The sequence below is a fragment of the Mastomys coucha genome, chromosome X, assembly GCF_008632895.1.
Source record: "Mastomys coucha isolate ucsf_1 chromosome X, UCSF_Mcou_1, whole genome shotgun sequence".
Classification (NCBI taxonomy): Eukaryota; Metazoa; Chordata; class Mammalia; order Rodentia; family Muridae; genus Mastomys; species Mastomys coucha.
In genome coordinates this window covers 158,409,635-158,432,735 of record NC_045030.1, presented here as the reverse complement: position 1 = coordinate 158,432,735, position 23,101 = coordinate 158,409,635, and the positions used below count along the sequence as shown (strand labels likewise).

At 37.3% G+C, this 23,101-nt stretch overlaps 2 protein-coding genes across 6 annotated transcripts in view; one reads left to right on the top strand and one right to left on the bottom strand.

The window, feature by feature from the left end:
• Positions 1–268: 268 nt before the first annotated feature.
• On the bottom strand, positions 269–15,013 carry Fancb (FA complementation group B). The gene is made up of 9 exons (XM_031371040.1): positions 14,715–15,013; positions 11,967–12,983; positions 8,732–8,884; positions 7,735–7,827; positions 3,846–3,989; positions 2,657–2,820; positions 1,753–2,180; positions 1,403–1,637; positions 269–775 (listed from the first exon to the last, which is right to left on the bottom strand). The coding sequence occupies exons 2-9, from the start codon at positions 12,894–12,896 to the stop codon at positions 367–369; spliced, it is 2,556 nt and encodes an 851-aa protein (XP_031226900.1). The 5' UTR covers positions 12,897–12,983; positions 14,715–15,013; the 3' UTR covers positions 269–366.
• A 154-nt stretch (positions 15,014–15,167) lies between these two features.
• Positions 15,168–23,101, top strand: part of Mospd2 (motile sperm domain containing 2) — a 70,007-nt gene continuing 62,073 nt past the window's right edge. For all 5 annotated transcript variants that reach the window (XM_031371016.1, XM_031371000.1, XM_031370991.1 and 2 more), the window contains exons 1-2: positions 15,168–15,326; positions 15,470–15,539. In XM_031371016.1, coding sequence (XP_031226876.1) covers positions 15,318–15,326; positions 15,470–15,539 — 79 coding nt within the window. In that variant the 5' untranslated portion in view covers positions 15,168–15,317. The remainder of the gene's footprint in view (positions 15,327–15,469; positions 15,540–23,101) is intronic.

Below are 23,101 nucleotides of genomic sequence, written 5' to 3'. Positions count from 1 at the left end.
TCCCTTGCTTTAGTAGGAGCAGAGGGAGGCAAAAAACTACATATAAACTGCCGCTCTATTAGAAATACTACATTGTGTCATCAGAGCTCATACCTGCAATTTTGGTACTCAAGAGGCTGAGACAGGAAGGTTTCTTCAGTCATCAATAAGACAAGTCCAGGTATCAGAATGAGTTCTAGGACAGCTTGGATTATAGAATAAAACCCTACATCACACATACACACTACAAAAAAAAAAACAGTAAAACAAAATAACACAAACAAGGTCCTAGGGATTATAATAAGCTTTAATCTTTATATTAATAAAAGCTAACAAGTGAGGTAAATAATTATGAAATATTTTTAAATCACGATTTTTAAAGTGCAATTACAAATTGGCCAGTGTCTTTACAATTAGGTCTGATTTCAACTGAATCTCAGCTAATGCCAAAGTCATCTCTGCATAGCTGCTGCCATTTACTGTCATATTCAGGTGTTTTAGTATCTTATCTCTCTGAACTTTGCGCTTGTACTGACGGATTTTGGCCCTTCTCCCTGAAAAAGTCGTGGCTCTATTATCTGCTTCCCTTGTTCTGCAGTTATACATATATCCACCTCTAACATACTCAAAGGCAGAAGTAGAAACAGAACAAAAGGTAACCAGTTCTGCCTCCAAAGTGGATGACAAATGATCAACTAGGAAATCCTCATTTTCAGACTTCAGGTATTTGAAGGAACATATTTCAGGGAGAACTCTGATGAGATGGTCGAGACACTGGAACAAAACTCCTTGGTTCCTGAAATGAAAGATAAGTGTGATGTGACACGACTGCGACAACACACAACAGTCACATGCAAAATGCTCTAGCAATCAATATTTGTTCATAAACACAAAGATCAATAGAATCAAAATGCATGCCTTCATTGATAGCATATTATATCAATGCACATGTCCTATGCCAATTACCTTAGTAGCAATCAATCTACTAGCCTGATTATGTATCACTTGCTCAGTAACAGCAGCATAGTATTTACTGACTATTCACTATAGACAAGGGATAACTTCTAAAATAATTACTAGGTTCAAAAAACAAAAACAATAAAAGACTAAAACAGATATTAGTTTTCTATCCATTCAAGCAATACCAAGCCATGACCGTAACATGTCCTGGCACAGAATTCTACACAGAGATGTTGTCTGTCTGTTTTTTTTTTTTTAACATAGGGTCTCTCTGTGTTGCCCTGGCTGTCCTGGAACTCACTCTATAGACCAGGCTGGCCTTAAATTACAGAGGTCTGCCTGCATCTGCCTCCCAAGTGCTGGAATGAAGACATATACCACCACCACCTGGCTTTGAGAGACTGTTATTAGACACTCAGACACACAAATTTCTCTGAACTGGTTTGAACTGGATGTGCATTACCTGCAATATATTGTTAAAATTCCTTCAAATGCTGTTCGCTGCTCCCAGGAGAAGAGTGCTCCACAATTTCGTAGCTTTTTATAAAGGTATATTTCTGTACATTCTTGAATTCTTTCACATTTCATGTGTTTCAAGAGCCATACCTTCATAAAATTCGGGGCATGGGTAGGTGATGTGACACAGAAGGGGTACTTGGGCAATACTCCAAGAAGTGAAAAAAGATCCTCCATATGTTCTACAAGAAAAACACATTGCAAGTTCTAGCCTTGAATTCTGTCTACTAGCAACCATTTTTCCAAATCTTCTGATTCAATTAAGCAAACAACAACAAAAATTACCCATCAAATTACCTATTGATTGCTTCTTCGGGAATGCCAGTAGGTGGTTCTCACTATACAGATCTTGTAGATTAAAATCAAGGTTGCCACAGACAATATAATCATGCACAGTATTTTTAGGATTATCTCTGTCACCAATATTTAGCAGCACAGTGCAACACAATTTGTTGAATACTAAAAGTGGTGAAAGAGAAATTGTGGCAGTGATTATGTGTGCAGCTTCTGCCTTAGATGATTGTCCACAAAAAGAGCTTTCCTCTTCCTTGCTACCAGAGGTCAACTTCATCCTTTTGATCTCTGGTCCTGTTTCTTTTGACATCAAGTATGCTTCTGGAAAAGAATTCATACTCAAAGTAATCACCTGACTTTGACACTTCATAAGATGAAAACTGGACCTGTTGCCTTGATCCGTTATCAGTGATAAAGCCATCTCATTAGATCTGTGGGGGAAAAAAGAATTTGGTTTATTCTACATGTTCTCTTTTAAAAAAAAAATCTAAAGTTTACAAAACTAACAAAAGTTGTCCTATCATTCCTATGGAAAAATCATTTCAAGGCAAAATATACTAAAAATTACACAAAGAACTTTAAAGAAACAACTTATAATAATTATACTGTTGATATTATGATTTTCTGAATATCATACACAAATTGTACAATGAAGAAAACAGCAACTTTGTTGGCATAGTTAAGAACTAAATTTTCAGCAGGCAGGAAGGCAGAGAGTAATGGAAATGAAACTTTGGGCAGAAGGTCTCCAATCAAATGTTAAAGTTAATTCCACTTGTTTTTTTTTTTTTCAATTTTTAATAAGGCTACTAGAACAATTAAAATTACACATGCCTTGTGCTGATGTCTATTAGGCAGCGCTGGTATGCAGCATTACTGTGGCATTATTACATTAAAATTTACTTACAGCTTCAAAGATGTGACTTTCGCACCAACAACTAAGTCATCATCTAGAACCCGGCACCATATCTGCTCTACAATATGTTCTGGCTCAGGAAAATTGTCTGGTAAGTTTTCCTCAGGGGTAGGGACACTGTTTTCATCTTCATCACAGAAAGGAACAAGACCACCCTTAAAGAAAAATGTTAAAATAGATGACTACAAAAAACAAAACAAAACAAACAAACAAACAAACAAAAACACTGACTAACCCAAAGGCAAATCAGCTTTGGAGCTTTACGGCTTGATGAAGCATGCCTGCCCTGAGAACCATAGACCACATCCATCCGAAGATAGCCATGAATACAGCCGTTTGTAGATGATTACACCATATTGCAATGTCAATAGGCTCTAGCATTTTAAAATAAATCATAATAGGGCATAATAATAAATAATGAACGTAATAAAATAACTAAAAACGTTACATATAACTTACTAAAATAAAATTCATGAAACAAGTGTATACTCAGGTCAAGAATCATGACCTGAGTGGAAGAAGACTTCTCCAATATAGAACCAGTGGGGACATAAAACTGGATTTTAATGAAGTTTGATAATATATACCACAAGTATGGTGAAAACAATCCAATCTATGACTTGCACCGAGCTCAAGATCTGAACTTCTGCATTAATAAAACTGACTACATTACCTTTTATAGGTAATTTATAGAATTCTGCTGAAGTTTTATCATTACTCTCCTGAGCATTCTCAAGTCATCCATAAATACAGTTTTACAATTTGAACAGAAGCCACAGTTAGGAGAAATAACTGTATTACTTATTGAATGTATTACTTTGATGTCTTAATACCATCTGTGCATCAATACATTAAACCCTCATAATAACCACAGGAGCCTTTGCCAGTTGTAGTATTCTCTACATTTTACAGATAAGACAAATGAGCTAGAGAGGTTAAGTAACTTGCTTGAAGTCACACAGCTACAAAGTGGCAGAGCTGGCTTTGAACTGAAACAGACCAATAAAATATTGGGCTCCTGAATCCAGTGTTTTGCTATATTGCTCTGTCACTCTTCTTTTCAACCCAATAAGCAATATTTTCTACTTTATTCTAATTTAAATTAAGTCCTTCACAAATCATTCATTGTCAATTGATTAAATGATTAAAAAAAAAAAGAAATCACAATGATTAACTTTACCTGCTCTAACTTTACCTCCTCGTCACTTGGCATACTATCAACTTTCCCATAAACTGAGTATAAAAGAGCCTTCCACGAGTTTGCAATAAATTTATCCTTTAAGGAGATATGCTGCTGGAATTTGTTAAGAAAAATAAAAGAATTCTATAAAACAAAAAGAAAAAAAGTTACTCACACTTTGAACTGAAACAGGGCTTATTCTGTGTTCAGGACCAGATAACCTCTGCAGAGAACACTTGCAGAGAAAAGCTCTTTTGTTTCTAGACTGTTACTCTTAACAAAAGAGTCACTTTGTGGTCACAGCAAGATTCCGGAAGGAAGTGCTACAGAGTTTAGTCACTAAGTTGAGAATCTCCATACAGTAGTATCCATTTTATTGCTGAGTTAGTAACAAGTATCACTCTGAATAAAACCCAGGCCTTGCATCAGTGTTACATTTACAAAACAACAACAACAACAAAAACCCTCTTTTTCTTTTTGAATTAGTTTGTTTCAAAACAGTACTGAGTAAAAACATCACGGATAGAAAATTTAATCTGAAGTTTGAAATTCTGTTCATATACTTTTTACAACAAAAATGTAAAGGTAAGATATAATAATAATAATATTCATAGTCTGCTTTATTTGATTTTGTCCTGGTATACTCTATGTTAGCATTCTAAGCTCTGCACCAGTTACCTGGCAACAGATAGGTAAGCTCCTCCCCACAGTTACCTAGCAACAGACAGGTAGGCCTGGCCCACTATAAAAGAGGCTGCTTGCCCCCTCCTCGCTCTCTAGGTCTCTTGTTCCTCCCTTGCTCTTTCCCTGATCCCCTTCCCCCCCACTTCCACGTGCTCATGGCTGGCCTCCTCTACTCTCTCTGCCTCTACTACCCTCTTAACTCCCCTCCCCATGCCCTGAATAAACTCTATTCTATACTATATAACATTGTGTGGCAGGTCCCTCAGGGGGAAGGGATGCCTTGGCTTGGGCCCGCTGAGGCACCCCCTTTGCCATTCCTCACCACACCTCCATAGAACATATCTCTCCTCTCTTATCTTTTTATAAACACAATACTCTACTGACAAAAAAACAAAACAAAACAAAACAAAAATCCTGCTGAAAACTATTGAAGAAACTAACTTTGGCTCAGAACAGGGCATAGAGCTATATATTTCTTTTACTGTACAAGATTATTAGATTTTAGCTCTAAGGATGAAAATAATCATGGACTATACTTTGCTAATAAAAGTCTTGTCATTGGATTGACTGAAGTTGTTTCATTTAAATAGACATGTGAGACTGTTTAAATATTAATACAGCTTCCAATAAAATGTTTTACCATATTTCAAAAATTTTTGGCTTCCTCTCTTTTGACTAAACTTGTTTTTAAATCCATGACTGGAGGAGACAGATTTATTTCTCTTACCTCATTACAAAGTGCATAATGTGTCTAGTTAATAATATTTTGAAGCATCTCATGTTGGCCTAGCTCTCTTGGCTTCAGACTGCTCATACTCCACTGCTTGGTTACTTATAATTTGGGCGGGAGGAGATGTATCCACTCAAGGTGGGCTGACTGAAAATGGACCGTCTGAAATTAACACTGGCCTCTATCGGTTTCTTTTCTCATCCTGTCCCCTGTGTTCCAGGACAAAAATAGCAAATCTCTAGTTTAAAATATTATGAAGCTTGGTTATTAAACCATAAAACTAAACCAAGCTCACTGTTAAGAAATATAATCAATATCAAAGTATTCCTCACCGTCTTTTTGTAGACACATAATCCTGAAGCCAATAGATGGCTTACCTTTCCAGAATTTTCCCACATATGTTAAGAACTGTTTCCTTTCATCTCCTTCCAACCAGAAATCCACACAAAATCCTGATATAGGAACGGACTATCCTTCTTGACCCTGAGCCCTGCTTTAATATTATTGTGAACTCTACTACTTAGTCCCCAAATGGCACAATTTGGAAAAGCTTGAAGTTTAAAAATGAAGTTAGCATCCACAAAACTTTGTCCAAGTAAATGTATATACTTTAGGAGCTGCCAGGGAGGCCTGGACAATTTTTTTTTCTCTTTCTAGAAGTCAACACTACCCTGGAGTCTTACCAGAGCTTCTTTGCTTCATTTCTGATTTTTAGCACATTTTCAACATGTACCTGAGGAGACTCTTTAGTCTTGTATGGTTTCTGAACATTGCCTAAATTGGATCCTCATGTGTCCATCAGATATGCGGCTGCTCATGTTATCCCTAACAGCTGTCAATCTTTCTTTTCAGTGTCTCACATAATTCTAGCCTATGATTACACTCCACTTCTGGTGACCAGCATTTGTGTTGTGTCCAGTTGTAGAATATCACGAACAATGACATCAACATTTGCTACATAATCGATTCTTCCTGGTCTGGGTCCTCCATGTTCTTCCCTGCTAACAACTAAATTGATACAATGGACTCTAGTTTTAGTTCTGAGGCTTTTTAATCTTTCTGGGCCTGTATTATTTCATCACACATAAAATGTGGAGTGGGGGAGGAACAGCTACTAAAAAACTTTCCACTTCCCACATGACCCAGGTTTCTTTTCTCAAGTCGACAAAAAGATTAATGAACACATGATCTGTAAGGGTATTTCCAACAATAATAACTAAAGGGGGCATGGAATACTCTGGATGTGAGAGAGCATTACCCCATAGGCTAAAAGAGTGAAAAGGAAGAAGCACATTAACCTAGGCACACTCTGTTTCGTGGCTACCATGAGATGCGTGGCTGTGCTCCACCATATCCCTACTGCCCCAATATGCTGCCTCATCTGAAGCCCTAAGCAATTGCTGCTGGCAAGGCAGGGACTGAATTCTCTGAAACTGGTATCCAAAGAAATCCCTTCCTTAAAGCAGTGGTTCTCAGCCTTCTTAATGCTTCATCCCTTTAAAACAGTTCCTCGTGTTGCTGATGACTCCCAACCATAAAATTATTTTGTTCTAATTCCGTAACTGTAATTTCACTACTGTTAGGAATTGTAATGCAACAATCTGATATGCAGGGCTATCTGATATGTGACACCCAAAGGCATTTTGCCCCACAGGTTGAAAACAATTGCCTTGGACATTACGTTAGGAATGCTGTCAGTAATGAACACTAATAGAGTGCAATATGTAGATGTAATATGGCTGGTACATTACATTTAGCTAAAAGTGGTAATTCTTTTACAGGGACTTTCATGGTCTGTCAGAATGAGTCTCATCTATGCTGGCTTGGAACTTGGTATGTACTGACCTTAAACTCTTCTTTCTCTCAAGTTCTGTGGTTATAGGTATACGCCACCACACCTGGCTTTTGTAGAGAACTTCATTAGGAAGACGGTGAGAGTAGACGGCTACTTGTCTTTTAATGTGCGTAAGTCACTATATTCATTGCCCCTCTAAGAGATATGTTATGACATACTACTGATCATATATATCAGAGTGCTTCCAAAACTGGGCTTCTTCTATTTTCATTCATAGAGCTTGTCAATCCTACTAAATCCTAGATCAAAAAGTTATCATTTCTAGACAACATACTTATATGTAGCATCACAACAGTTTGTGTTATTATTTTTGAGACAGGTCTTGCTGTATTGACTCGGCTGCCCTGGGACTGTGTATAGACAAAGCTGGACTCAAACTAACAATTACCCTTCCTCACCTTTTCAAGTGCTAAAATCACAGGCCTGAAACACCACACACTGCCTTCATAGTATTAATCATATTTTTATAGCAGTGCCCCAAACATAGAGTTCTCTAAAATACCCCTTTTATCTAAACAGAGTTGCTTAATCCTGCAATCACATTTCTTTCAATGCTATGTGTTTCAGTTAGAACTTGTTAATGAAAAAAACAGAGGTAACCAGAGAACAGAGACACTAACGTCTAAATGGGTTTCTAGTGCTGGAAGCACCAAGTAATAATTTTCATGCTCCTCTTCAGCCAAAGGGTCTTCATAGCAATCCAGTGGTTTGGTCTAATGACAGAAAAGATCAACACAAATTATGAAATAAATTAAAATTTCCAGAGGATCAAAAACAAAAAAAGCAAACCATATTTACCCAAAGGGCAGTACTTCATGAAAAAGAAATAATGTATTTTCAACATCTGGTAATTAGACACGTATCACTATGGGCCCTACTGTTACCACCTAAAATTTGTAAACTGTATCACAAAGTATTAGCTCATTACTTTCTAGAAAACCCTAGAGCAAAGAACAATTATCTTCATTGTACAAACAACAACAGCACAAAAAAAAAAAAACCCACATTTGGAGAGATTTCCATTCTGCTTAGAACTGAAACTTTGGGGAAAATAATAATTCCTCTTATGATAAAGGTTTCAAGGTTGCTTCACCTCTTCCTTGCACTTTAAAGCATTTATGGCATTCATTCCATTTCTTTATTTCTGGGGCTGTTTCACAGCACGCATCTTGGCATGAATGTGGAGGTCAGAGGACAACCTGTGGAAGTCAGCTTTCTCCTGCCATGTGGGTTCCAGGCATACAACTCTGGTCATCAGGCTTGGCAACCAGGGCCCTCATCACTAAGCCATCTCACATCACTCCTTTCTTCTTTTCAGAAGGAGCTTCATGCTCTTTTATTCCTTCTTAAATGCAATATTGCTTATTGGTACAAAATGATATTTCAGAAGCAAAAATAAAGTTCACTTACAGCACTACTGACATCTGAGTGACCATTAGATATGCCATAATACAAGCTTATATAAAAAAATATGGTCAATTTATATAACATTTGTTGAGAAGGATAACATAGAGGAGCAAGTATTTAAGGACTAAAATATAAACAATATAAAATATATATCATATATCTGTATTCATATACATATACTGAAAATCATACTACATAAACAGAACTTACTGAATACCATATTTTGACAAAATCTGTTAATGTAAATGAGGTCAGATGATCTGTATCCAGAGAGTCCTCAAAAACAACCAGTACTTGTTCAGTTCCAACTCCAGCAAAGTCATTTACCAGTACTAAGTTAAGTTGTTCCCACTTAGCAACAACCTGAAAGAAAGGCAGCATTACAGGAAGAATACAGAAGAAAAAATGTAAACAAACTCATAAGACATTTTGTTCCACGCAATTTTAAACTGTTAAATTCATTCTTACAAATGACCGATGAAAGTGGCAATACAAAAGCTAAAGCTAAAGCTAAAGCTAGTATAGGAAGGATCCCAATCCAAATATGTCACATTTTATCGAAGCTTATCTAGAGGCTTTTATCATGCCAATTTCTATATTAAAATCTTATGATCTGTGTACAAATTCAAACACTTCCCATAACTAACACTTTGGGAAGCCTAGTGAGGAAAATTCTGGTAAAAGAGTCTTTTCTACAGCATGGCTAATTTAAGGATGACCTACTTCCCATAAGCCTCCGTGGATATGCTGTTTACAATCAGACCAATTACCCAAGGAATTCAGTAGCCCTGATAATTGAAAGGTGGATGAACTTAACAGCTTAACCCAGGTGGTGGTGGAAGAGGCATTGTTATTATCAGGGCCAAACAGCAGGATACCTAGAAGCATTCTTTCTAAATAGAATGATCTGTTACATTTATAGTAGAAGAGCAGACAGGAGTTTAAGAGATGTCTTAAAGGTCCATAGAGCTAAAGGCTTTTAATACAAGTATCAGATCACCTCCCTTAGGCAGAATAGCTCAACTTCCCACTCAGAGGCCAAGGAACATAGACCTAGATGACACAGGAAGGTGGCTTATGCTTCAGAAGAATGTAAATAGGGCACTTCAATCTACATAATGAAACATCAACCCTGGTCCTAGAGTACTACTTTCGAAAGTTGTGATTCTTCACTTATAGGGAGGCGGCATATCTGAAATTCCACATGCCTTCCCACATTTTCAGGGCATAATGAACTACAGAAAGGAGACACTGACAATATTTGTTTCGTGTGTTCAGCTCATGTATAGGCACTCATGTTGGTGAGATTTTATGGGTGTGGATCCTGACTTTCCTAGGACTCCTAGGGCATTTAAACATCAAAGAACTATCCATGAATGTACATGCATATTTGTAATGAATCTTTCAAGCACTGCTATTTAATACTAATATAATTGAACCAAAAATGGGAAGCACATATATAATTTTAATCTTTCAGTAAAAAGGTAAAGGTAATTTTAGTATAGTCACCTTTCAGTGTAAGTGGAAGGTTAGCTCCTAAACCCTCTGTAGATTAAAAAAATCTGTGGATTTTTATTGGTATAGTATTTGTATATAATTATCAACCAAGCACGGTGGTGCACGGCTTTAATCCCAGCACTCAGGAGGCAGAGGCAGATGGATATCAGAGTTCAAGACCATCCTAGTCTACAAAATAGCCAGGGTTACACAGAGAAACTCTGCTTCAAAAAAAATCAATGATAATAATAATTCCCACATTCTGCCATATACTATAAAATTTCTAGATTATTTAAAATATCACATACAATGAAAATTCAACATTACAGTGGTTATACTGTACTAGTTAGGGAATAGGGACAAGGAAAGAGTTTATATATATTCAGTTTGTGTAAAATGTTTTAAATCTGCAGTTGGCAGAATCAATGTACGTAGATCACTTAGATATGGAGGGCAGATTATTTAATCCAGTATATCCAGAACATTACCATTTCAACTCAATATAATCAATTAATAATCATAATATTTTACTGCATTTTTACTAAATCCTTTTTTTCAAAGACAGGGTTGTATTAGTTCAGCCTTGGTTTCCCCACTGTTGAGATGTAGCTCCATACCCAGCCCTTTACTAAGTCTGAAATCTCAGGTTGATTTCATATTTTAATTCAGAGCACTCACATTTCAAATACTCAATAAATTCTATAGGGCTAGTGGCTATATTAGACAATAAAACTACAAAACATATGAATCTTCTACTGAAAATACAAATATCTGTGCATACCTGACAATGGGCTCAAATTTGAAATGTTCACTAAACAGATTCTTGTCAAAACTTCCAGAGACATTTTCCACTTGAGAGAAAGCCTAAGAGAAAATGTAGTCCTATCACTGAATTAAATATCTCTGGGGCTTTTATGAAGGGCTTGTCTGGGAGCAAAGAAAATATTTGATGACTTAGATTTTCATTATTTACTTGAGTTTATGCTCATTTATATTTTTGTAAGCTACTCAATTCCTTCCTAGAATAAAGTAGAATGAACAGATTCATGGCTAAAACAGGAAAGATTCTATATGGGGACAAAACAGCTATTAAAAATAGTATTTTATTATTTAATAAAGTATTCATTCTATTATCTAAAACCTCTCACAGAAAACCATAAATAGTAAAGAATTCAATATTAGCAAATGTTCCATTCCATTTTAAATCCCACCATATGTATTGTTTTGCCTTAACTGCTAAATATAATAGTACAAATATAATTACTGTTCTTCCTCTAACTTAGGCATTCCAATGTAGTTACACTAATAAAAATTATAAATAGTTATAATAAAAAGAGAAATAAATATAATTAAAGTTATACATTTATGCATCCAAACTAAAAGCCTTTATGACTTCAAACACAAGGCCCAAAACCACTATCAGGTAGAATACAGACAACTTTAAGAAAGAAACAAATAAAAAAACAAACAAAAAAAAAATGGGCTGCAGAGATGGCTCAGTGGTTAAGAGCACTGACTGTTCTTCCAGAGATCCTGAGTTCAATTCCCAGAACCCACATGGTGGCTCACAACCATCTGTAATGGGATCTGATGCCCTCTTCTAGCGTGTCTAAAGGCAGCTACTATATAATCCTATACACTGAAAAAAATTGAAAAACATACAAAAAGAATCATCTACAAAGACTAATGATTAAAAACTGACTAACAAAATGGAAATGCTTAGAAAGCCTAAAAATCATTGAATATGATGGTAGCACAAAGCTCTAAACCTAAGACTTTGGAGGCCAAGAAAACAGACAGGAAAATTTAAAGCCAGCCTGAACTATACATATTAAGACCCAGTTATGTTTCAAAAACAAAAACAAACAAACAAAAAACTGAAGCAAAACACTAGAAAAACCCAAGATTACAAACAGAACTATTAGACGATTGAGATTAAGACCCGTACCTTAAATTTTTTTTCCGAAACAGCACAGGCCTTGGACGGGAATGATACAATGAAAAATCGGTTTCTTTTCCCTGCATCTAGAATCTGAACTGAACGGGGACCTAGAAATGGAAGCTGACATGCTCTTACAGGAATGCCATTCTGGAACAAAATGAGCTGATTCTTTCGAGTCAGGGCAATCAGAGACATTCTTAATTGGTTGTCCACCATCTCAGTGGCACAGACATGCACATGAGTTACCACATGACTGTAAGCAAGAGGGATCAGGTAACTATTGCTCAGCATTTCTTGACTTTTCAGAGCATATGCACAAAGGCTGGAACTGGAAAATTCATAATCTGATTCTGAAAGCTCGTGGGTACATTTATCCTCAGAGGCTTCTGCTAGCCCCAAGAAACCTAGGCCAAAAGTTTCAATCTCACCTAGCCATTCAATAGAGGAAAGCTTAACTGATAGATTAGTAACTTTCCCAGTTTCAGAAGAGATATAGAAGAACTGGTTGAGATATTGCCAAAAAACTATAGGGCCATCAAAGATCTTTGCATTCTCATCCAATGCATGGTTTAGTTCAAAACTCAAAAGTTTTTCCAATTTGTTGAGATTGTGAAGAAACAGTATATAATATTTGAAAGTGTTACTATTGTATTTTCTACATTGTATCAAAATGCAAGGAAGGTTAATTCTAGTTCTGAAATCTGACACACAGTTACAACACAGAATTTTTAAATGAGAATCCTTCTCATTGATGTTTAAAAAAACAGTGGATATCAGAAGGAATGTACTACTTTCTCTGTCAAATATCATCCTTTTGACACCTAAGACAGATGGATCTGAAGGCATTTCTAAATTTGCAAACTCTCCTCTGGACAACTGAAAAACAAGGATTTCCCCATTATAGCACAGGAACTTTGCTAGCTCATTAAATGGCATTGCTCGCTTGCCAGCCACTCTAATGCATCAAGTCTCTGGGTTGATCCAGTTCCAAATGCAAATGGATTCCAGTTGAGGCCTTTAATCCTAAAGGAAAAAAAGAGAGAGAGAGAGAGAGACTGAATAGAACAGGCACAGTACAAAACAAATTTTGTTAGACACTTCCTTATCATATGCTATATAATAGGCTCTGGCTTCCTATGCTTCTCAAGTGCTGGGATTACAGGTATACATCATGCACCTAGTACCAATGTCACACTTACTCAAAAAAGTTCCAAGACTGAGTAACCAAGAGAAGATACTTGAGTGTGTTATCATAAGAGAAAGCTTTATTTAGATGTTCTATTTAAAGTACCTTCTGTCAGAGAAATGGGTAAAGGTGCTACCAGTGCAAGCCTAAACAATTGGGAGGAGCAGAGTTCACTAAGAAAAAAAAAAAAAAAAACAATGTAGTGATGGGCCCGGCAATCACTGCATTCCTTTCCTGAGACGGGAGAAAGAGACACACCCTACGGAAAGCCCACAGGAATAAAGCTGGAGTATGCAAAGCAGCAGCAGAAACTAGAAAGACTCTGCCTCAGCAAGGTAGGAGGGAAGAACAACTCCAGAAAAATATCCTGTGACATTCGTATGTGTACCACGCACATACACCTGTGCACAATTAATAAGGAACTTATGAAACAGAGAGATGATTACAGAATTTAACCCAGCAATGAACTGAAATGTGTATCTCTGGCAACTGCAAGTCCAACCTGACCCCAGAGAAATGGACCCACACGTGAAACAACATCACAACCGGGAACTCTATACTGCACTCCCATTTGCAACATAAAAATTAAAAATTGGAATGATTACCAGTAAGAAAATAAACGGAATATCACACACTAGTTAAAAGGAATGTAATCCTTATCATGATAGTTGAATTTTAATAGAGGATATGCTTATCAAAGCAGGGAAATTGGAGTCTAGGGGAACTTTTAGTTACTCAAATAATTTTATGAAAGTTTTCAAAACAATTTTCCCAAAAAAAAAAAAACAAACCCAAATATTAAAAACGCTGTAGGAAAAGATGCTAAATGCCTTTTGAAGGTGAACCAGCTACAGATGAGAGACATATGAGGTAAGACTTGGGTTGCCTTTTTTGGTGGGGGGGAAGGGCTGCTGAGGACTGAACTTCAGATCTCCAGCATGCACTGTACCAGTGAGCTACATCCCCAGTCTCTGGGAAAACGTTTTCTATAATTTACAATACAAGGAGTGTTCAGTCTAGGTCAATTTTTAAGAAAGGCAGTATTGTTATGTTCAACTAAACCACCAAAGCTAAGAAAGTTTGCTCTAGTACTTTATAAATCTAAGCTTTTACCAGCCTCGTCAATGTTTGCATTTTACCCTGGATATGTACTGTGACTCGTCCTGCAAGTTTGGCAGCATCCTTGGCTTTTACCCATTAGAAATCAGATACATTCCCATTCTTCAGCTGTGACAACCACCAATGTCACTTACAAGGCAGAAACAAGAGTCCTACCCCCACCTCGTTAAGAAAAAGTAACTCAATATAACATCTTTCCTTTTAACTTTCTATAACCACTTGAACTCAGTGTTCAAAGACATTTGCCTTGTGAGCGTCTCACAGTCCACAACTGTGTTGGTTATACCTGTAATCTTCATCAGAAAGACAGACACAGGAAACTCATGTCTGAGAGTGGAGGCCGACCTAGGCTACAGACCAAGTTGCAGGTCTGCTGCCAGCACTATAAAGCGAGACACCACAGCAAAAAGCCTTAATAGAAATCATCGCCGAACATAGCGAATACTCACAATGCAAATTATCTGCGACTGGCCAGGAGAAAAACAAAGCAAAGCAAAACAAAACAAAACAAAACAAAACCAGTTCTCCTAGGCAGCAAAATCGCCACGTTCCAGTTGCACTAAATGACTCCAAACCTCCCGCCCGCGCGCTGCACGCTGGGACAACCGGCCCAATAGTTGCCAGAAAAACTCCGGGCGGCGAAGCCTGCTTAAGGAGGTAGCCAGAGGGGACCTGAGAGGGGCGGAGCCTCCGAGAGGTTGAAGCAAATGGCCAGCTGAGCTGTAGGGGCTGAGCTTCAGGGAAAGCATCAGAGTGCTCCAGGCTACTTGGGGCGGGACAGCAGTGCAGGAGGACGTCGGAAGGCGGGGTTTCTCCTTAGAGAAGCAAGTGGGAGCCCAGAAGAGCACTTATTCCCGCCTCTACCCCGGACAACACTGTGGGATTGGACAGTGTGAAGGCACTTCCTTCTACGTTCTGGTGTCACGCGACCCCTTCCCCCTCCCTCCCTTCTTGGTCCACCTTTGGGCTGGGCTGGCTGGTGATGAGACACTTGGCTGCTGGCTGTGGCAGGAGCGAGGGCTACAACTACAATCGATTCCGCGCCTGTGACCATGGCCGAGGTGAGCAGCACCTCATTGCCGCCTGGGCCTGGAAGCTGTCTTCTAGGCCCAGGGCCCGTGCGCTCTGGTGCAGGTGAGCTGTGTTGGGAGTGATCTGGGTAAAGACCTTAAGCATCTAAGGTTTTGTTGTGTCTCCCATCCAGAATAACGCTCAGAATAAAGCCAAGCTAATCTCAGAGACCCGGCGGAGATTCGAAGCTGAGTATGTGACAGGTGAGCATGCTTTCTGTGACTTAAAGTGGGGTGTGCAGTGAGCGTATCCAACTTTTACTGGGGTGTTGCTGGGTGTTTTTGCCGGAAGATGCTAAGAAACCTTTTCAACCTTCACTGGAAAGATGCTGTACATGTTTCAGAGGTTTTGCCATACTATGTGCGCTGCTTCACTGGGGCAGATGGTGTGCTTGCGTCTCTCTTCCTTTAAACGGTTAGTGAAAGTTAGAAATCAGAATGTCTAGCATCTCCTTATGTTCATGGGCCTGGCAGGCTATGAATATATTGGCCAATGACATAGGTGACACTGTGCAGTTCATGGCTCCTTTGCTGGCCTTTCACGAGGAAACGAACCTGGAAACTGCCATTGTACTGTTGCCATATACTTTGTACATAATTTGGTAATTCAGTTCCTTTTATTTTGCTTAATTCCGCTTCTTAAAACCAAAAGTGCTACTCACAAGTTATCTCTTCACATGCTGTACTTGAAAGTTTCTGTAAGTGCAGAACTGGCTTATTGGTTAAACATTCTGTTCAACGTCATAGATACTTGAGTTGTCAAGGACTTAATCTGATGACTTAGTGCTTGTACAGTGTTTTTAAACATTTAGAATAAGTTATAAATATGGAATTTAAACCACTCGGGTTGCTTGTTGTCTGCCTTGATTGATGCTAATGTAGCCCCCTTCCACAAAATAGCTTACTTCCATGTTCTGAGTTTCTGTTGCCATATCTGTGAAATGCAAATAAGGTTAGAGAATTAAATGAAGAAACATGTATCAGATCGTCAAGTATGGAACTAAAAACCAGTAGGTGGTCAATTTAGATTTTGCCTCAGTCATTGGTTACCGTAGAAAGAACTGTTCTGTATTATATATCACTTCATGACCTAAAACAAATAAGTAAGCCTGTTCCAAGTATCCTGGCCAGTAAATCTTTTCATGCCTCCTGGCCAATTTTCCTCATGCACCAAACTTTGTACCAGAGAGTTGCAAAAGCACTCTATTAACTTTTAGCACAGAGATCTTATTCATGTTTATTATCATTTCTGGTTACAGTAAAGAGGCACTACTAAAATAACTTTCTATGGGAGTATACTTCATCGCTATGTGGTTTATAGTAAGTTGATATATAACTTGTAACTAATGAATTGACCATTCTATAATCATCATTTACTTATGCTCAAGGGAACAAGCAGAAAATAGATAAATTATGCAATCTCCAAGGTCTTAAAAGGTCATCTTGATTCAACCGTCTCATCTTTAAATGAGGGAAGTGATGTGTAGTACGATTAAGCAATTTGCTCAGAATCTCTGGTGTTAGAGTCTTAGCTTGGCTTGCTATTCAAGCCTTTTGGATTTCAACTTTAGTAATCTTTCAGCAACATTGTGATGTCAAATTAAATCATGTCACTCCCCAGTTTGAAACCCTTCACAGTCTTCCCACTGTATGTATTTAGAATAAAGTCCCAATTTTTCTCCCCCAATTCTTCTCCGTGGCCTACAAATGGGAAGTCATATGTCTTGAGGCTCCTAGCTACATGTTACTTCCTTACCTTTTATTTCTGTCTTTGCTTAGTACAGATTTGACCACTCCCTGCTTTAAGGAACATACAAATAGCAACCCAGTATACACACACATACAGACACAGACACACACACACACACACACACACACACACACACACACAAAACCAAACTTGAATATTTAGTCTAAAACCATGTAGCTGATGTATTTTCTATTTGACTTCCTTTTTTTTTAAAATGCAGTGACCTACAAAGTTGATGTCACAATCCAAAACATGACCCACAGTTTGAAAAATATAAACACACTGCCTCATTTGTGTGCTTCAAACAGAATGAGTCTGTCTGTATCTTGGGACATTTCCATTTCTCTTCGCCTGGGATGTTTTTCCCCAGTTAGTATGTAAGGCTAGGTCTTTTTTTTTCCCTTTTGTCTTTTCAGGGTTTAAATGTATCTGCGAAGCCTTCACTGGTTATTAAGTAGCTTCCTGCCCTGCTTACTTTCCCTCCTAGCCTGTAATTGTCCGATTTGTTTATTGTTCATTTCCTCCAGTAGATAATGGATGGGTTTGGTTCATAGCAGCCTATAGAAGTTGGAGGCGAAGGTTTGTGTTTATCTCACTTCTCAATACCTTGCACAGTGCTCAGTACCTACTCTTTAAATGCATATAGCACTACTTAACGATATGCATTAGAAGACCATCGGAAGAACTGACATTTTAAATTAAGAACTATCTCTAACCAGCTCCATTTATGTACCAAAAGTCTGGCAAAAACCAAACCAAAACAAAACAAAAAACCAAAAACCAGCCTCCATTGTGTATATTATAAAGACGAGCATTTTTTTTCCAGAATCAGGCACTGTGTATGGTATTAATTATTGGGATGGTTTTGGTGAACTGGTATGTGAGTTATCTCCACAGCAGTTGTAACTACTAAAGACTTCGATTGGCAAGGGAAGTAGAAACCATGAAAGGCCTTCGTCACGTGAAAGTTGCACTTGTACTCTGAAGTACGATAGGGCTTTTTAGTTCATATACATGATCCCTTATAAGTTTGGTTTATAGAAATTAACTTTGGTAAAGCTGATGGCGTTTGTTTGTGCATGTAACCCTAGAATTTAAGAGGCTGAGGGAGGAAGACATTTAAGTTCCAAAATACCATGGTCTGTTATAATGAGTTCCAGGTAAGCATGAACTAAAAGTGAAATCCTGATTTAAAACATATAAATATATAAATATATAGATAGACAGACAGATATATAGACAAAATAAGAAAAAGTAACTTTGTATTTAGAATATTCACTTGCTTTGCAGTCTCTATTTTCATTAGCAATATTTCATTTCATAAAAGGTTTAAAGCAAACAAGCCATAATGATGTTTTTCCTAAATAAAAGTATTTATTTTCCTCAAGGATATCTCTTCAGACATTCAGTTGAAAACAGGTTCTTGGGAATCCCAAGCTCATTTTTTTCATGCCTGCATAAAATATTACCAAATATGGATAGTTGTTTTTTGAGCACAGAAGAAAATACAGGTTCATAATTACTTTTCTTCATTGTTACTGTGAGAAATTCCATGCTGAGTCTCAAATGAGAAACATTTTCCATTCTTTCTACTTCTCTTTGTGACAATAATTTATTCAGTCCCGAAAGCACTCATTATCTACTTACTTCTATAAAGCACTTTGTCAGTATTAGAAAAAGTTGAATGATAGAGCTATTTTTCTAACTTGCACAATCTAGTGAAAGTATTTGAACAAAGACAATCTGGTAAAGAAGGTGAACTCAGTTACAAGAAATAAGAACCGAAGAAGTCCCTTGGCATGGCAGTATACACCTGTAATCCTAGAAAGTGGGAGGATCTGGAATTCAAAGAAGTTAATTATCCTTGTCTACCTAGTGATTTGCACTCCAGCCTAAGATCCATGAAACCTTTTCTCAAAGAATTTCTTTGGGTGAGGAGTGCTAAGGAGAGATACCTCTTGGTGATCAGGTTAGTACTTGAGTTAGAAGCAACTTCATGGGAAAACTTGGCAGCTCCCAAACTCTAGAAAAACTTGCTATAAAACCTGGTGCTATTGGGAAATGGCAGAATCTTTAAGAGCTATTCACCGAGTAAGGGAGTCTTAGATTACTGGGAATGATGCCTTTAAAGGTGATTATGGTACCCTGCTTCCTTCCTTTTCCTGATGCTCCCCTGGCTATGCTGTTCACAGTTTGGGCCTGCTACATGCCCATTGGCTTATGTCTCTCTTCATCCCAGGTCCAACAGCATCGAGGCCAACTGATCACAAACCAAATGTCTAACCCTCTAAGACAAAATAAACCTTTACTCTCTTGATCTCAAGAGACTTGTTGTGATGACAGGAAGCTGACTAACCCAGGTGGTATTTCTTAGGAACGTAGGCAGAACTTGGCCAGGTAGAGAAGGTGATCTAGATGGGTCAGAGAGTCTGAGGAAAGGCACTGAGGTCAAAAGCTATGAAGCTCATTAGGGAAGCAGTAGGAAGCTTGCTGTGGTAAACCTTGATGAGAGGTGGGTGCACATGGATGAAAACAGTAGAAATGTAGTGTAGGGGACCTTGAGTGTCTGGGTGAAGTGTTTGTACTAAGGACATGTGAAGAGGCAGCTGAGCTCAAGGAGTTTAATTTTACAGGCATATGAATCTATTTAAATGAATTTAGTCAATAGCAGAAAAATCAAAAGCCTCCATACCTTCTAGAAATAGTGCTACCAACACTAGATAGATTTTTTTCCCCTAATCTTTTGTCTATATGCTTATGAAAGTAAAGTTAAATGACCATCCTGCTTATGACTTGTATGTTACATTCTTATTAGGGCATCATTGTTTATTTTCAGTATTTGGATCTATTAATAAAAGACAGTTACCATTTAATTTAGATAATCACTTTTGGGACATTTATATTGCTTCCATGTTTTTGTTAGTACAACTTTATGAAGCAGTTAAAATGACTTCCTTTGGATTCATGTCTTGAAATCAAATTATTGTGTTCATAAACAAATACTTGGGACTTGTTTGATAATCTATACCAAACTTCCATCATATAAGTCATATAGCTGTAAGAGTTCATTGCTACTAGCCCTGTAGAATAATGTTTGTTAACCCCACCTTATCCATGTTTGGTGTCATAATTTCTTAACTGGTAGTTTTTATATAGGTTTTTTTTTTTTTTTTTTTTTTTTTTAGTTTATGCCACTATTATTGATTTGGGCAGAATTTTAATGTATTCAGAATTACCCATTGTTTTGTAGTTTCTTCAATTATTATTTGATCGCTCTCACCCAGGGACAATTCTGCTCTTTTAATTATTTTATGTTAATTGAATGCTGGTGTTTTTAATGGACATGATGTCTGAAGTATGAAAGAATAAGCTTACTATTCAGCCAAAGGTCTAGATCTGTCTTTGATGCTTTTTATGTACTGTGACATTTGAGAGACATTTTTCTTGCACTTTGGTCTTGCTCATTCTCTTGCTTTGACAAGATTTATTACCATGAAGTTTCCTCCACCAACACTTTATTAGATTTTTGTCTCTCTCTTTTTTTTTTTTTTTACCTTTATATAGAGGCTAAAGTCATTTTTTAAAAGGATCAATTTTTATCAGATGATAGATCTAAAATGACCAAGCATGAGTGGTAAACTTAGATGAGAATAAAGAATTGGTAGACCTGCTTACATTTTAATCATCAGTCTCTGTAATGATTCTTTACATTGCCTAGCAATATTCTTTTATCTTTCTGAGGGTTTTTTTTTCATCCACTTTACATTCCTGATCACTATCTCCCTTTCCCAGTCACTCTCCTCCCATAATCCCTCACCCCACCCCTCTCCTTCTCTCAGGGGCCAGAGGCCCCCTCTCCTGGGTATCCCCCTACCCTAGCACTGTCCTCTAAGAGGCTCCACCCAGCAGCTGACTCAGACAGGTACAGACACCCACACCAAAACATTGGATGGAGGTTGGGGACTCTTATAGAAGAGTTGGGGGAAGGATTGTGGGCCTCAGAGGGGATAGGAACTCCATAGAAAGATCAACAGATTCAACTAACCTGGACCCTTGAGACTCTCAGAGACTGAATCACCAACCAAAGAACAGACATGGGCTGGATGGACCTAGAGCCCCTGCACATATGTAGCAGATGTGCAGCTCACTCTTCATGTCAGTTTCGGTGGGCTTTTTAAAATTCATATATCTATGTCGTTTATCCCTATTCAATTTTTAATGTTTAGTGACATTTTCAGTTTTAAACCATCTGATAATGAAGAAGTGTCACTTCGAGGATGTTGATTTTTGTTTGAGTCACAGTTATTTTAGAAGCTTGGACAAGAAGAGTACAGTATGTTTATCTAATTTACAGTGTACTCTTCAAATTTTTTGTGGTACTAGGGAGTCTGGGCCCACCCTTGGACTAGAGAAATACCAGCAATCTGCATCTCCAAACGTAGCATGTGCTCTTGACAATAGGCTATAGGAGAGATTCTTCATTACTGAAAATTTAATCTCTTAACTAATAATTCTGATTTGGTAAGTGTTTTAGCTTCTTTTTATTACTATAATAAAACACCCTGACCAAAAGACAACAGAGAGGAAAAACACATTTATTTCACTTACAATCAAATATTATGGGTAAATGGAGACAGGAACCTCAAATAGCAAGTCAGATTACATTTAGAAGCATGAGAAGAGAGAAATGTATGCATACAGGCTTATTTGCTTGCTTCCATTTGCTCAGTTCCTCCTCTCTTATATAGTTCTGGACTCCTTGCCAAGGGAATAGTACTGCGTACAATGGGTTGGGCATTGCCACATCAATTAACTTAATTAAGACAGTCCTCCACAAACATGCCACAGTCCAACCCAATGTAGAGAACCCCTCATTGAGACTCTTCCTAGATGATTCTAGTTTGTATTAAGATGAGAATTAAAGCTAATCATAATAATAAAGTATCTAGAAAAAAAACAGTGTGATCATTCAGGTCTATTATCCCAGCACTTGAGGTGAATGAAGATCAAGGGATGAAGGCCAGCCTCAGCTCCATATTATATCTGAGGCCATGTTGGGATTAATCCCTGTCTCAAAATAAAACAACAACAACAACAACAACAACAACAACAACAACAACAACAAAAGATCCCTAGAAGATTAAATAGAACAATAAAAATCCCCAAAGGACTTTTCCTCTTCTTTCACCATTTTACAAAGAATGAAAAGATATAAATTGGTTACATTTCAGTAAACAATGTTACAAAATTTATGTTCATTGTAGGACTTTTTATTTATATTAACTTTTTCTAATTGGCATTTTGTTCTTTTTTTATTGTACTGCTGTATACTCTCAGTGAACAAGGCATTCAACAACTTAGAAGCTAATCATGTAGCCTTAAAAGTGCTAAGTTCCTGGAATTATAAAGGAAGCTTGAGAAATCCATACACATTTGAAGGACTCTATTCCAGTAAATTTCTTTCACAACTAGAACAAAGCACACTCAAGATTTTAGATTTTAACACCACAGTGAACAAACTTGATGGTAGATATGCATATATGTATGAATAGAGATGTGTGTATGTATGTGTGTGTGTGTGTGTGTGTGTATGTGTATGTGTTTATGGGTATATGTTTTGTACCAAACAAATAGAAAATGGATACTTTTAAAGTATATCTTATCTACTTTTGGCACGTATACAAAAACTTATCATGTGATCAATAATAAAAAGTCTCAGAAAATCTAAAGCAGCTGGTTCATAAGGACCAGGTTCTCACACCATTATGTAACTATATTTGGAGTCATAATAAACAGGTACTTAAAAATAAATTAAATTTTAGGAAGCCAAAACAACAAATCTCTCTGGATTAATAACTTCACAGCAATGTGTATAATTCTTACTTCTGCTAAATAACCCATAGTTTAATGAGGGTATCATAATGGAAATTAATAAAAATATGTTAAAACTTATGGAAAGATCAAGGGTAATGTTAGCTGAAGTTGTTAAGCTAAGTTTTGTTTGTTTGTTTGTTTG